The 14,153-nt window shown below is 49.1% G+C and overlaps 1 protein-coding gene across 1 annotated transcript in view; it reads left to right on the top strand.

Annotated features, from left to right (window-relative positions):
- The window catches only part of CSPG4 (chondroitin sulfate proteoglycan 4), an 83,913-nt gene extending 70,123 nt beyond the window's left edge, over positions 1-13,790 (top strand). The window contains exons 6-10 of the mRNA XM_073303467.2: positions 1,146-1,344; positions 2,354-2,488; positions 3,734-3,900; positions 8,065-8,248; positions 8,891-13,790. Coding sequence (XP_073159568.2) covers positions 1,146-1,344; positions 2,354-2,488; positions 3,734-3,900; positions 8,065-8,248; positions 8,891-10,845 — 2,640 coding nt within the window. The 3' untranslated portion in view covers positions 10,846-13,790. The remainder of the gene's footprint in view (positions 1-1,145; positions 1,345-2,353; positions 2,489-3,733; positions 3,901-8,064; positions 8,249-8,890) is intronic.
- Positions 13,791-14,153: the final 363 nt, after the last annotated feature.

Raw genomic sequence — 14,153 nt, 5'->3', positions numbered from 1 at the left:
TCAATCTAACAGGGAAGACATTCCAAATGCTTTGCAAATTCCTTACACTTTGCATGATCTGTTGCTCATTCCCCTCCTGCAGTGTGACCTGAGGCAAGTTGCTTCCCCCCACACACACTTTGTCTGTCTCGTAGAGTGAAAGCTCTTTGGGGCAGAGACTGTCTGCACAGCACCTAACACAACAGGTCTCTCATCTTAGATGAGGCTTCTGGATGCTAGTGTAATCTGAATAATAGTAATAGCTCATCACCCTGAGGAAGGTTGCTCCCAGACAGTTACAACTTGCCGCCATGGCTTTACATGATGCATAGCTAGTTTACATACTTTTCATTCCACAAGAGTTTGCTGGCGCAGTTTAAGGCTTCATTAGATAAGGGTGATAGGATTGGAAGCTTTTCAGTTAGAGACTGTAGCACAAGCTAAATGAGACAATAATATGGAAAGAAGAACTGGCCGAGTGGGGTTAAGTGGAGAGAGCTCAAAACCAGTGACCCAGTTGAAAGTGCCGTGGTGAAGTCTGCGTGAGATCCCAAGACACAAAGCCTAGTAAAAGTGTGGGCCAGAGGACGTTGGGGGAGAGAATGAATTCTCACTCACCAGCCTCCAACCCCTCTATGGAGATTCATTAAGCCACACATGCACCCAGTGAGGTGAGTCAGTATCATTAGCCCCACTTCACAGAAGGGGAAACTGAGGCTCAGAGAGGTGATGTGACTTGACCAAGGAAGTATGGTGAGTTAGTGGCTGAGTCGGCAATAGAACCCCAGATTTCTGCCCTCCACTCTCCTGTTCTAACCAAGAAACGATGCTGCCCTGGTAATACAATTGGCTTTATGTCTGTGAGCACCTGCCTTCCCAGCTTGTGCCATGAAACATCAGTTCCAAACAGCTGGGGTCCAGTCACAGAGTGGCATGGTGCCTATGAAACCACCAGATTATCTGCATATCCCCCCTCTCTGTGTACACTCATGTAAGTAGTCCAGCTGCTGTCAGTGAGGCTGTGGCGGGGGGATGGGAGGAGATTTGGTTTGGGCCCCCAGCTGGCTATGAAATTAGCTCTCTGAAGGCACTGGTGGAATCTCTCCACCCCTTTGGGAAACTATGTCAAGTTCACGCTTGGCTGATTGCTTAGCATTTTCCCCCAGATGCAGGAAGATACCACCACAGAGATCACTCCCGATATCCTAAGAAGTGAGGATGAGGACTCCCCTCCGGAGGAAGTGGTTTATTCCATCAGGCCCCCGGCCAATGGGAAGGTTGTGCTGAGGTCGTCTCCTAGCAACGGGATCCTGCAGTTCACTCAGGCTCAGATAAATAGTGGGCTTGTTCAGTTTGTGCATGAAGGTAGGTAATGGACAGGTGTAAGCAGGACATTCCCGGGCCTGGAGGCCAAGGTGCTGGGGGGCCTGTTGTGGATCAATGCGGGGAGAGCTGTGTGTTAAGGAAAACTAACTGTGGCCAGTCAAATACCCCAACGTGGCACTGCCCAGCCCAGAAACACTAGGGTACAGCCCACAGCTGTAAAGAACACCCTGTCCTGGACAAGAGGAGACTGCCATCTCCCAGGGAAATCCTGCTCTCACTAGCTCCAGTATAAATGCAAAGTAACCTCCTCAGCTTCAATGCCATTACTCCAGATTTACAACAGTCCTGCAAGTTCGTTCAACTTGAAGTTGGCTTTCCTCTGATGTGTAACTCACCCAGCGCCTGGCCCTCCCACACAATTAACCTGTGTTGTGATGTACTGAGCTCGGGCACTGTGTCCGACAGCCTGGCACCTACGGCAAGGGCTCAGTCTTCCTGTCACTTCATAAGATAGGCCGCTGGGGCAGCCGCCTCCCCACATGATCCCCGAACCCCCCACTTCTTGGTTGTCCTCTTGTTTTATTCTGATGACCACCAGGAAGGGCACCATGGACCATAATTTGGCAATCATGGACAGCGTAGTGACACAAGGGACTCTACAATAGAGCCCAGCCCTGACCTGGTGTGAGCCGAGGAAATTCAGCTTCCATGCTTACTCATTCCTGAGCTGGGCTAGTTTCCCACACACACACGCGCACACCCAATACACAAACACACAAGTCACCAGTGGACCCCACCCCAGTGCTGAGCTGGGGGAATTCAGTTTTCCTGCTCATTCAGCCCTGCACAAGGCTTCCCAAGTCACTAGTGCACCCCAACATTGGCTAGTGAGGAATTTAGTCTCCATGTTCATTCCTTCACAAGCTTTGCTACGCTGCTCCACCAGTGTCTCTCACCCTCTGCCCTCCTCCTGTGGGGTAAGGGTTGTCACTGTCATGCCCCTGGATCCTGCTGACTGATCCCTGTCCCACTGACGTGCTTTCTGCAGGACCCCTTGATGGTGGCTTCTCCTTCAATCTATCTGATGGCGAGAACATCTCCCCCAGGCATTTCTTCACTGTGAGCGCCCAGAAGAAGTTGGTCATCACCTTGGAAAACAAACAGGATCTCACTGTGTGTCCAGGTGAGTCGCCCACAGAGGAAAGAGGGGTGACTCCAGCTGGGGCTGCTGAAAGGAGGGGAGCTGGGTCAGCAAGAGCCTTGAGAAGTCATCGAATTAGCAGCATCCAACAGCTCCAGTGGCTATTGGGCTAGGTTGGTTTATAGAAGGAGAGAAGAAAAATCAGTGGAAGACTGTGTTAAAAGAAACATGAGTGGGAGTAAGGTGTGTCAGGCTGAAAGGAGAGAGGGCTGATGGTAACAGCTTATGGGCGGTGATGGAGGAAGAATGAAAGACAATGCAGGAAAAGGTAGATGCTTTGAAAGCTACGTGTTGGGCCTTTGTCCTGACTGGCTTCTACTATGTCGGTACTGCCAGCAGCCCTCCCCCAGAGGATCCAGTGCACGGCTGTTCTTCCATGCAGACAATTAGGCATGCTGCAGTGGGAGGCGATGGGGTGCGTGATCTGGCACAAGAAAGAGCCCTTGGCCTGATTTGTGACTCCGCTCCCTTCCTGAGAGCACAGATGGCATTTCACCTCCTACTGTGGCATTTACCTAACACTCAAGTGACACTTTCCAGCCTAGCAGCACAGAGAGAGGGGGACATGGTAAGAGGAATTTCTGTTGCCCCCTGAGATGTAAGAACTCAGATTTTCAGAAAAATGCACAGGCAGCAGTATAGCCCAAGCTGCCCATTTGCACGCAGTTCCCCAGATTGCACGGCCTGCGCAAATCAGGATCATTCTTTGTGCAGATGGGGCATTTATGATCATTTGCTCATGTAAATAACCGATCCATGCTTGGAATCATGGCAGGTGTGGAGGCAAATCAGGCAGACATTTTGTGTGCGCTTAAATGGGCAGTAAAGCTGGCCCTTAAAGGCTGTGGTTGGTTAGCTTAAAATATATTTGTGTGTATAAATATTTATGTCTAGCACTGAAATCCACTTGAAAACTCCCACTGATGTCACTGATGCAGGGACAAGTATCTGATGATATCCAACGGATGCGTATCAATGCCCTACCTGCCCTTTTTCTATCCAGGGGATTAGTCCAAATTCTGGGATGGGACTTGAATTTATGGGTGTAAGGATATGAATGAAAGAGATGGTAAAGGAGCTAATGCACTCTGATCTGTGTGATTATGCCAGGTACCCATGCAGTTAGAGACATCTTAGCCTGTAAGATACATCCTTCTATAAAGGGGGGAGGGCGGGAGCACTGATTGGTGCTGTGAATAAATGCACTGTATACTATTTGTTTTAAAGGGACCCTTCAGCCAATCACAAGCCAGAATTTGAAAGCAGTAACCAACAGCAAAGCAGATTCCCGCCCCTTATTTTACAGCATAGAGGAGCACCCACAACTGGGCAGGCTGGTGAATTACCATCTGGGCAGTGCCAGTGGGCCACTAGAGAACTTCACCCAGGCTGAGGTAAGTACTCCTGCCTCCCCATTGTCATGTCCCTCGGGTTAGAGAAGAGACAAGATTTAGGTGCCTTGATTCATTATTGAGGCTGCTGCACCAGAGGCTTTGCCACATGTGGGCCGGGGTGGGGTGTGGTCCACCCTATTAGCAGCCAGGCCGGCTCAAATCTGAGCATGGCTGAATGCCAAGCATAAGTAAAGTTCTTCATGAGCAATATCAATGATCTGCTCCGATGGCAGACCTTGCTCACTGCCTGTCCAGCATAAATTGCAGCCCACACAAATTTCCCTTCCTAGCTATGCCACTGTGCTGCACCTGCACAAACCCTATAGTTCTCGCAAACCCTCTAGCTCCCAGCCTGACTAACACAACTGGATTCTACAGCACAATGCAGTCTTCTTTAGTCACAGCTGAAATATATGCAAGGAGACCGGATGGCTCAAGGCAGCAGAGCCATTTACCTCCTTGTCACCAGGGCAAATCCAGCCAGAGCTGATCATGACCAAACACTGTTGCATGTGCCCTGTGGTGTTTGGTGGTCTCTGCGACGTGAGTCAGTGGTCTCTCAGACCAGTTCCCAGTGCATGGGAGAAGTATCAGCACAACCAATGTCTTTGCTGGCGGCCTCAGAGAAGAGGCCATTGAGACAACTGGCTTTTTTGGCCCTACAGAAGGTCTTTGGCGTTAAGGAGGATTATCAGGCTCTGTTCTGGAAGCCTGCCCTTGTGTTTGGAAGTAGACAGAGGACATGTGCCTCCAGCCTTGTCAAACTGGCATGTTGCACCAGCTCTGAATTCACTGCTCATTCCTGGATGAAACATGAGGGCCCGATCCATGGCAGCGGTAGAGCAGCACAGCACCATCAAAGTCAACGGAACAGTATCAGCTGAGCAGCTAGCCTTCCTTGGCCAAAAGTGAGGCCTTCCTCCCAAATCCCAAACCAAAAAAAGACGTCATTGTCTCTCTCCACCGGGTGCCACACTCTACCCGTTTCAGCACAAATCTTGGTCCTGGCAGCTTCCACTGTAACCTGGGGCCTGAAACCCCCTCAGGTCTGCCATGGGAATCTTGGAACTCTGGAGCCCTGCCTTTAATAGCAAGCAACCAATTCAGAATTCAGCTTTTTCCACTCCTCCTGGCAGCAGCACTCCCTGGTTTGCTACTACATTATTTTGCAGAGCAGGCTGTAAGATCAGGCAAGCTTAGACTGAGCACACTCACCTGCTGCCTTTCCTTCCATGGAGGGACAGATGGGACCTAGTACATTTCTCAGATTATATATTACATTGCAGTTTGCAGGTTGTTGATCTCTTTCACCTCTTCTCTCATCTTTCTCCTTCTGCCTTTCTTTTCCTTCTTTTCTCTCTCTTTTTCTACCACCACCATTCTAACTCAACACACACCCCTCTCTTATGGAAAAGTCTTACAAAATGCTACAGTAAATGCACTAATAGGATTCTACACAAATGACTCTCACACCCTTTTGAACGTAAGAGAGAATTTTACTCCGGCTACACAAATTCAAAAGGCTGGCCTGGACATTCTATCGAATTGTGGCCTGATTGTTCTCTCTAGGAACTTTCCATGAAGGTTGCAGCATTCCTGGGTAGCTTCTAAACTTTGGTAGGCATGATTTGATTTCAGTTTGCCCACTGAGACAGCATGGTCTAGTGATTAAAGCAGGAAGTTGGGATCTGTTCTCAGCAATGCCACTAAGTTGTTCAGCAGTTCACTTCACCCCTCTGTGCCCTTTGGTAATATTGGGACAGTGATAGTCACCCACCTTGTAATCTGCTTTGAGATTCTTGGATGAAACGTGCTATACAAGCACAGAGTACTACTACTATTCTGTTCTGTTCTCTGAGGGCTCAGCACCCAACCACATCTGTCAGAACAGAAGAAAGAGCAAATACGCAGGAGAATGCTGCTCCTCTCACCCAGCGCTGCTCTGATTCAGACTCCCCCCGAGATCCCCAGCACAGAACTCAAACCACATTTTGTTTTTCGTTTCTCATCCTCTTTTCAATCCCCACCCTGTTGGATAGTCCCAGCAAGCAGCAGGGCTGTAAACACTATCCCATCAGATAGGCTCTGAACTCTTCTGCCATCACCAGCCAATGAAATATTCACTGGGTTACCACAGCAACGCATGCAGTTGCCATGGCTCCCTTGACATCACACTCCAGAAAGGATGTGGCAGACGATGGCCCCAGTGTCCCCAGCAACATGTGAACAGGCGGATGTTCAAACTGGGTCACCTCTGTTGGGGTTTCAAATTAGGGGTCTCTCCCCCTCCAGAAATCTACTGCCTTCAACAGAGTGAGGGAGGTGCAGACGTGGAAACATCTAGATTAAAGAGAGGGCAGAGGGTTAATGACTTTTACAGTGCAAACCAGCAAGGGCCTGCCATCCAAATCAAGCACAAGTAACCAGGCACACACACAAGTACAACTGCACATCTAAATTGTGCACACATTGATCGTGGCTGCACATGCAAATCAGGATTGTGTAATTGACCATTTGTACCCACAATTAGCTGATTTAGGCAAAAAAATCCAGGTGACTGCACATACAAACTAGGCATATTTTTTTGCATGTGCAATTCTGCCTGCTGAGTTCTGGAGAATTGCATTTAAGGGAGGCTTCTCACACTAATTTAGCCCTGCTTTAAACAGCTACAGCTTTCAAGTCACTGTTTCTTTTGCTAGTAAAGCTATGAATGGGTTTCCCATATCTTCCCACATGAGCTATTCTCAGCCCACTTCAGAATGAAGATCTCTCCAGTTCTGTGCTTCCCATATCCCTCCATAGTAGTCATTCTCAGCCCACCAAGTAAGGGGCTGGGAGAAGAATCAGTCTTGTCTTTCAGCATCTCCTGACAACATCATTATTATACATACCACCTGAGATCCCAGTCCCATGACGTTAGGCACTGTACAGACATTGTGAGAGACGCTCCCAGCCCTAAAGCACTTACAATCTAAATAAACAAGACAGACAAACAGCGAGAGGGGAGGTGACATGCCCAAGATCACCCAGCATGTCTGTGGCAGAGTCAGGAATGGAACCTAGAGTCTCCTAATACCCAGTCTAGTAACTTACCCACTAGACCAATGCTCAGAACCACTACTAATCATTGTTTTAAGCTACTCCTATCTCAGTGTTGGCTCCACTCCTTTGCCCTTCTGCTCTACTCCTGCCCACATCCCTCCATTCTCAGCCCAATGCAGACTGAGGGCCCCTTCAGCACTGCTTGTGCCCATTACAGAAACTGAAGTGTTGCACCTGTGGCCTGAACAGGTAGCCAAAATTCGGGGTCTTGCAGTGTTGTTTCCATTAGGACAAGAAATCAACAGTACAAGTCAGTTATATTCTAGATGTAAACTTGTGTATTTACTGTGTGCACACAGATCTTTTTCTGTGAGCATAAAGAAACAAAGAGCAGGCAGTTTCCTGGCTCAGAAATCCCCACGTCTGCTCTTCCAGCAAGCTCTGTGCCCAAGAAGCCCTGTTCCTCTGCGGGTCACACACACATCTCATTTTCCTGGCATTCTGCCTCCAGCACACACTGCTTGCAACCAATAGCTTAACTCCTGAACTTGCACCAGGGAAAGCCCTCAGTGCCCACAGCTTAGCTCTGACCTGCCATCATCTGTAGCTGCTTTTATTAAATAAAAAAGCTTTTATTGCTCCCTCTGTTACACCCCAAAGAGGGTGCTTGGCACCCCATTGGCTTTAGGATCTGAACCCTCCCCCCACCCAGTGGCAGCCACTATCACCTTTCAGCATAACAGAGGGCTTGATTCTCCCATTCTTCTGTGTTGGACACCGAGAGGGGCACTGGGAGGCAGCATGACCCAGTGGTTAGAGCAGAGAGTCAGGCATCAGGAATTCTGGCTCCTACTCCCTACTCTCCCATCAACTCACCATACGACCCAAGCAGTCGCTGTGCCTCAGTTTCCCCACCTGTACAAAACTGATAATGATACCGCAATGATAGGAGATCTATAAACAAAACAGATGGGCAGATCTCTTGCTGAATTCAACGGCAGTTCTGCATGCTGGCTGGCTGCAGGATCCTGTCCAGGAAATGGTATTGGGTATTATTTCTTGTTTTATTTTGCTACGATTAAAAGGTTCTTTGCTCGTTTGCTTTTTGTTTCAAACCAGGTGGATAGTGGAATAATTTTTTACCAGCACGACATGCCTCAGCACCCATTCTGGCTTACGCAGGATGCTTTTCACTTCCGAGTCACCTCCCCGCCCACAGTAACCGATTCATACATCCTCAGAGTGCTGGTCTCGTTTGAGGCAAGCTGTCCCCAACCCTCAACGAAGCTGTGGAGAAACCAAGGTAAGAGAGCCATGGGGCTGTTGGGAACAAAGCTGCGCTGGCTCCCATGAACAGGCTGTGGCCAAGGGGAGGAGGGTGCAGACAATGTAATCCAGGAAGCAAGGGACACAAGAGCTGTACTGAACTTTGCTAGCTTCTCTCTCTCTCTCTCTCTCTCTCTCTCTCTGTATTACCGAGGAGTCTTAGGAACAGCCATTCAGAATCTCCACACTGAGATCTCAGTTCAGGAAGGCAACCCCATGCCGGACAGCACCTCAGCATAATGGGAGCTGAACAAGTGCTTGAATGCTTTCCTGAATCGTGGCCCCTCTGCAGCAAGGACTCTCATACTTCTCTTCTCTCAGCCCTTCCCTTCCTGTGGCTTCCCTCTTCCTTCTGTAGCTCTCAACCTTCCTTGATTCCTTTCCTTTCCTCCTGCAGAACCATTGTGATATACTGCATTTGTTCTCCTTCCCCTGCCTCCAGCTTTCCTTTATACCTCTCTTCCTTGAGCTCTCCTCCATAGCATGCTCTGTTTTAGCTCCACCGTCTCTCTGTCCTAGCCCTTACTCCCCTCCGCATCACTTCACCCTTTCTGGTTCCTCCTGACTGAGTGCTGTTGTCGTCAAGACAATCACAGGACTGTGTTCTCTCTTCTTCCAGGCCTCAGGATCCTGGAAGCTCAAAGAGTGCAAATTGACACCTCAGTGCTGGATGCTTCCAACCTGTTGACCAAAGTTCCAGAGTCCAAGCGGGCATCCTATGACGTAGTGTTCCTAGTTACGGAGCTGCCCATCCATGGGCACCTTTCTGTTGTGGACGTACCCATCAGCGAAGAGCATCCCTACTTCCTGCAGTCCGATCTGGTCGTAGGTAACCTGGAATACGTTCACCATGGGTCTGGGACCCAGGAAGATAATTTCAGATTTAAGGCTTCGCTACAGCCTCGGGCTATGGAGTCTACTTGGCCTCCACAGGAAGGGGGGGGCTTGGTCATTTCTGAAGCATTCAACATAACAGTGAGCGAGATCAAAGAGAAACCACCTCGCCTCGCAAAGCAAGGCCGTGCTCTGCAGGTTCTCCAAGGCTCCTTGGCGGTGCTCTCCCAGGATCACTTGGATGTAGTAGATCCTGACAGTTCCCCTGAAGAGGTTGAATACAGAATCCTCAAGGGGCCATCCAATGGCTTCCTGGCCAACACACACAACAAACAGGTGCCTATTGAGCAGTTTACCCAAGCAGATATCAATGCCGGGCACCTAATGTTCATCACCAATGGGAGTGGTTCTCCTGGGTCCTTAGAGTTCAGCATCTCCGATGGGCATAATCCACCCATCTTCACTTCTCTGGAGATTGAGGTTCTGCCTGAAGTGACCACAGTGATGAGCCAGATACCCCTGGAGATACCCCAGGGCCTAAACATTGCATCGCTGTCTCGAGAGCACCTCCTGGGAGCATCACACCCAGGGAAACAAGAGGTCCATTACACAATCACCAGGGATCCAAAATTTGGCCAGTTGAGGGTCAATCAAAGCCCAGCAAGAAGCTTTTCCCAGAAGCAAGTGGACAATGGTGAAGTGACTTTTACTTTCACAGATTTCACCTCCACCAGGGACGAATTCCAGTTCCTCTCAATGTCCAAAGGAGCAAACACATCAGGGGGAGTGAATGTGACAGTCAAGGCCTTGGTCAGGACACGGCAGGAGATTCAGTGGCCGAGGGGAACCACCGCCCTTCTGGACACCAGTGTCCTTGATGCCAGTGAGCTGGCCAACAAGACAAAGAGCATCCCAGCTTTTACAATCCTCAGAGCCCCGAAGGGCAGCCATTTTGTGAAAGTCTCAGGAGATAAAGAGAGTCAGCATGCACCCATTGATACCTTCACTCAGCACGACCTCGAGCAGGGGCTGGTCGGGCTGGAAGTGCTGGAAATGGAAGATGCTGGCCACCGCTTGTTGAATGACAGCTTTCTGTTCAAGCTGGCAGCTGATGGGGTGCCACCTGCCCTGGAATTTCTGCGGTATACCACAGAGCCATACAACTCCTCTACGCCATACGGAACCCCGTTGCTCAGAGCCCCCCACCTCCCGGAGATGAGTGACAGGCAAACGCCCCAAGAGGTGAGCCCCTCCTCACAAACACTGGCCACCCAGCCCCAGGGCTCCGACCAGCTGAGCCACAACACCAGCAAGCACGACACGCTTCCAACAGCCTGGCGGGGCCACGAAGCCACCACGAGCCCCTCTCCCTTGGAGGGGGGCACATTCCTCGGCTTCATCGAAGCCAACATGTTCAGCGTGATCATCCCAATCTGCCTGATCATCCTCCTCCTGGGATTAATCCTTCCCCTGCTCTTTTATCTCCACAAACGCAACAAGACTGGGAAGCACAACGTCCAGGGGACAACTTCCAAACCCAAGAACGGGGCAGTGGTCGACCAGGAAACCTTCCGCAAGACTGACCCGAACCAAGCCATTCCTTTAACGACTGTGAACGCTCTGGAGGCCAAAGGATCAGGGCCTACGGGCAAAGGGCCGGGAGGGCAGCAGGACCCCGAGCTACTTCAGTACTGCAGGACATCCAACCCCGCCTTAAAAAATAACCAGTACTGGGTCTGAACGCTGGGCCGAGAGGCTAAAAGGCAAGACTGTCTCCAAGCAGAGCTCATCGGCCTCCTGGATTGTTATGAAGTCATCCTGCCTCTTCCTCCTCCTCCTCCTCCCTGACAAACAGGAGGCAATCCCATTGACACAAGAGGACTCTTGGGGATGCTGGGCCTCCCAGATGGTTCCAGAGTCTCAATGGTATGACAGCAGGGAATCTCCCTGAAGGGAATAAATATCCTGACATCCCAGGTCTCCCAGTTGTTTGAGTGGGATGGGAGGGGGGAGGGAAAGGATGGCTGAAAGCCAGATAACTCCTGTGAGTGAATTAACTGTGCAGTGTAATGGACAAGGAAAGGTTGTGGGAATACAGTGCGCCCCCAGTGAATCCTTTCCAGGCAGATATTTGACAACCTCAATAGCTCATCTGCTCTGGGAAGGAGTTACAGATACCAATAAATCGTAGGACAGGTAGGTCCTGGCTGGCCCATCTCGCTCAGCCCATGCACGGGAGTGTCTGCACTTAATCATTTCAGTGAGGCTGGGACGTGAGCTCTCTGCCAGGGTGTTTCTCTGGCACACAAGGCAAGATTAAGAGCAATTTGCACTCAGTCAGGGTGGACACAGAGCCCTCCAAATTCCCCAGGGCTAGGCGGGCTGAGGCACTGGCCCGTAGGGTCAGAAAATCTCCACTGCCGAAGCCAACGGAATTTAAACGGTCCCCACCCATTCGGAAAAGCAATCTCTTTTTCTTTGAATATTTGTCATGTGTTGCATCAGATGGATTGAACAGTCATTTACCATATTGCACAACAGGTGGAAGGAATGTCACAGATTACAAAACTGGAGCATGTTTGCAGTGATTAGGGTCTATCAGGATGCCACTATCTGGGACATCTGTTGGTGTGTGGAATATATTTTACGAAACAGATAACAAACGTATGGGGCCCAATCCTCAGCTGATGTAAGTCAACAGAGCTCCACTGATTTTCACCAGCTGAGGATCTGATCCTGTGCTATATCGGACCTGATTCTGTTCTCCCTTATGTCAGTGTAAATCAGGAGTAACCCCATAGAAGTCAAAGGAGATACATATGAGAGAAGAATTAGATCTGTTATAAGGACACTCCAGCAGAAGTACCCACAACAAAGTGCCTTTTCCAGGTGGATCATATGATCATATTGTTCTAAACAAACATTCTGATACTCTCCAGGGGGGATGCCCTCCAGACCTATTCTCAGCCCTGCTAGTTCTAGAACAACATTTGGAAAGAATGGGTCAAATCCTGGGTCTTCCTCAGTTTCTACGCAGGTAGAATTCCCATTGACATCAGTGGAAATTAACCTGAGTAAAGACAGAGGAAAAACTAAGTTATGAGCTCAGGCTCTGACCCAATAATAGTCCTTTGTAATGCTACAGCTGAGAATCTCATCTCTCATTGAGATTGGTGTAAAACTGGTGTAACTCCACTAAAGCCAATGTACACCATTCTAACTCACAGTAGAACTTGGCCTTAATTTAAATGTACTTTTATTGTTCCTTCCAAAACGACTGTTTGGTCCTGGGACCCCTGTGATGTTCTGTTATATTATATCTAGTGTCAACGCAAAAAAGAGACGTTTATTTTGCTGATGCTGAAGTTTACTGTGTACGTAGGGGTCCGAATCTTTAGAACTGTGGGTGCTAAATTGCATGTCGGACTCTTGATATCCTAAACTCCAGTGTGTGTATGTGTGTGTGTGTGTGTGTGTGTAAACCCTGTTTTGTGTGCACAGCTACCCTTGTGCAGAGGCGAATCAAAGCATGCATACACTGGTATTTGCATGCTTAGAAATACATGTGCAGTGTAGCATGCACCCTTCCGAAAATCTGGCCTCGGGGTTTCTATAATAACCAATACCTTGTCTCTGAGACTGCCCTTGTGCCATAGGACATGAAGGGCTGTAACAAACTGCAATGGAGTTGAGGGCTAGGTTTCATTCCAGCGGGAGGAAGAGGGAGGCAAAGACTCATTTCAAGTTCTCTTCCTCCTCATTTGCAGCAACGATGCATGCTCTCTGCATGACACTAAAAACTTAGCACTCAAGAAAGTAAGACTGACAGCACTGACTGGAGCAGGGTAGCGCAGGCTTCTCACACACAGCTCTGCCAGTACAAATATCTTTGTTGTTCCAGTTCTGGCCAGGTCTGTGTGCAGTTTTGCCAATGCATCTCATTTCTGTCCTGCAGCAACCCTGCCATTCCAGTCCGACTCCAGGTGCATCTCTGCCAATACACTCCCATCCCAATAGGAGACACTCCTAGACCTCCACACAGCTCTGCCTACACTTCCCCATCTAGATTTTTATCAGCACATTAGGCCATTATCAGGACTCCACACAGCTCTGCCAAAACACATCAGCCCTGACCTGCAAAGGCCTTCTGCTGTAGGGAAGCAGTATGGCCTAGCAAAGAGGGCACTGGACGGGGACTCGGGAGACCTGGCTTCTATTTCTGGCTTGGCCATTGTCTTGCTGGGTGACCTTGGGCAACTCACTTCCCCAATCTGTGCCTCAGTTTCCCCATCTGTAAAAATTACAATATTGGTGCTTACCTCTTTTGTAAAGTGCTTTGAAATCTACTGATGAAAAGAGCTAGGTATTACTATTCCAGCAATGTCACAGCTAGCGTCAGAAGGCTTCCTCATCCTGCTCACGTTCACATAATAAAAGCAATGCAAATTCTCCCCCTACTCCCACATTAGCCCCAGATTGGAATTTTGTACCTCACCTGTCTAATAACAAAGGAATCACTGAGTCAAAGACGGAGCCTTTGGGTGGGACAAGACATGTGAATAGTTCAAATAGCAGCAACGGTGTTTAAAGCTATCTTAAAGTGTTTGGTTTTATATTTTCCTTTCTATACATTTTGCTTCACAGCAGTGGATTGGATAATTTATAATAAAGTGATCAATTTTGTAATGAACATTGAAATAAACAAATTATTTTTAAAGCACATGGTCATCTGGAGACTTCCCTGTCGAAGGAAAAATCGAGCCACAGGACACATCAGATCTACTGTAACCTGAGCCCAACCATATACCGGGCCAGATTCTGCTGCCAATTACAGTGCGATGTAAATCCAGGACAAGGCCATTGTCTTCACTCGGGTTACTCTGGATTTACGCCAGTGAATCTGAGGGCAGAATTTAGCTCAGCGCATGTCCCTGCACGGCCAAATCTGCACTCCTAGCAGCATATGCACGCCGATGCCCTTGCTACAGTGTCTCTCACCAGGGTGAGTCTTCCAGTATTTTTCCAGCATGGCTGATCTTATCCCACCT

This window comes from Lepidochelys kempii, chromosome 10 (genome assembly GCF_965140285.1).
Source record: "Lepidochelys kempii isolate rLepKem1 chromosome 10, rLepKem1.hap1, whole genome shotgun sequence".
NCBI classification, from domain to species: Eukaryota; Metazoa; Chordata; order Testudines; family Cheloniidae; genus Lepidochelys; species Lepidochelys kempii.
This window is presented reverse-complemented; position numbering and strand designations above follow the sequence as displayed.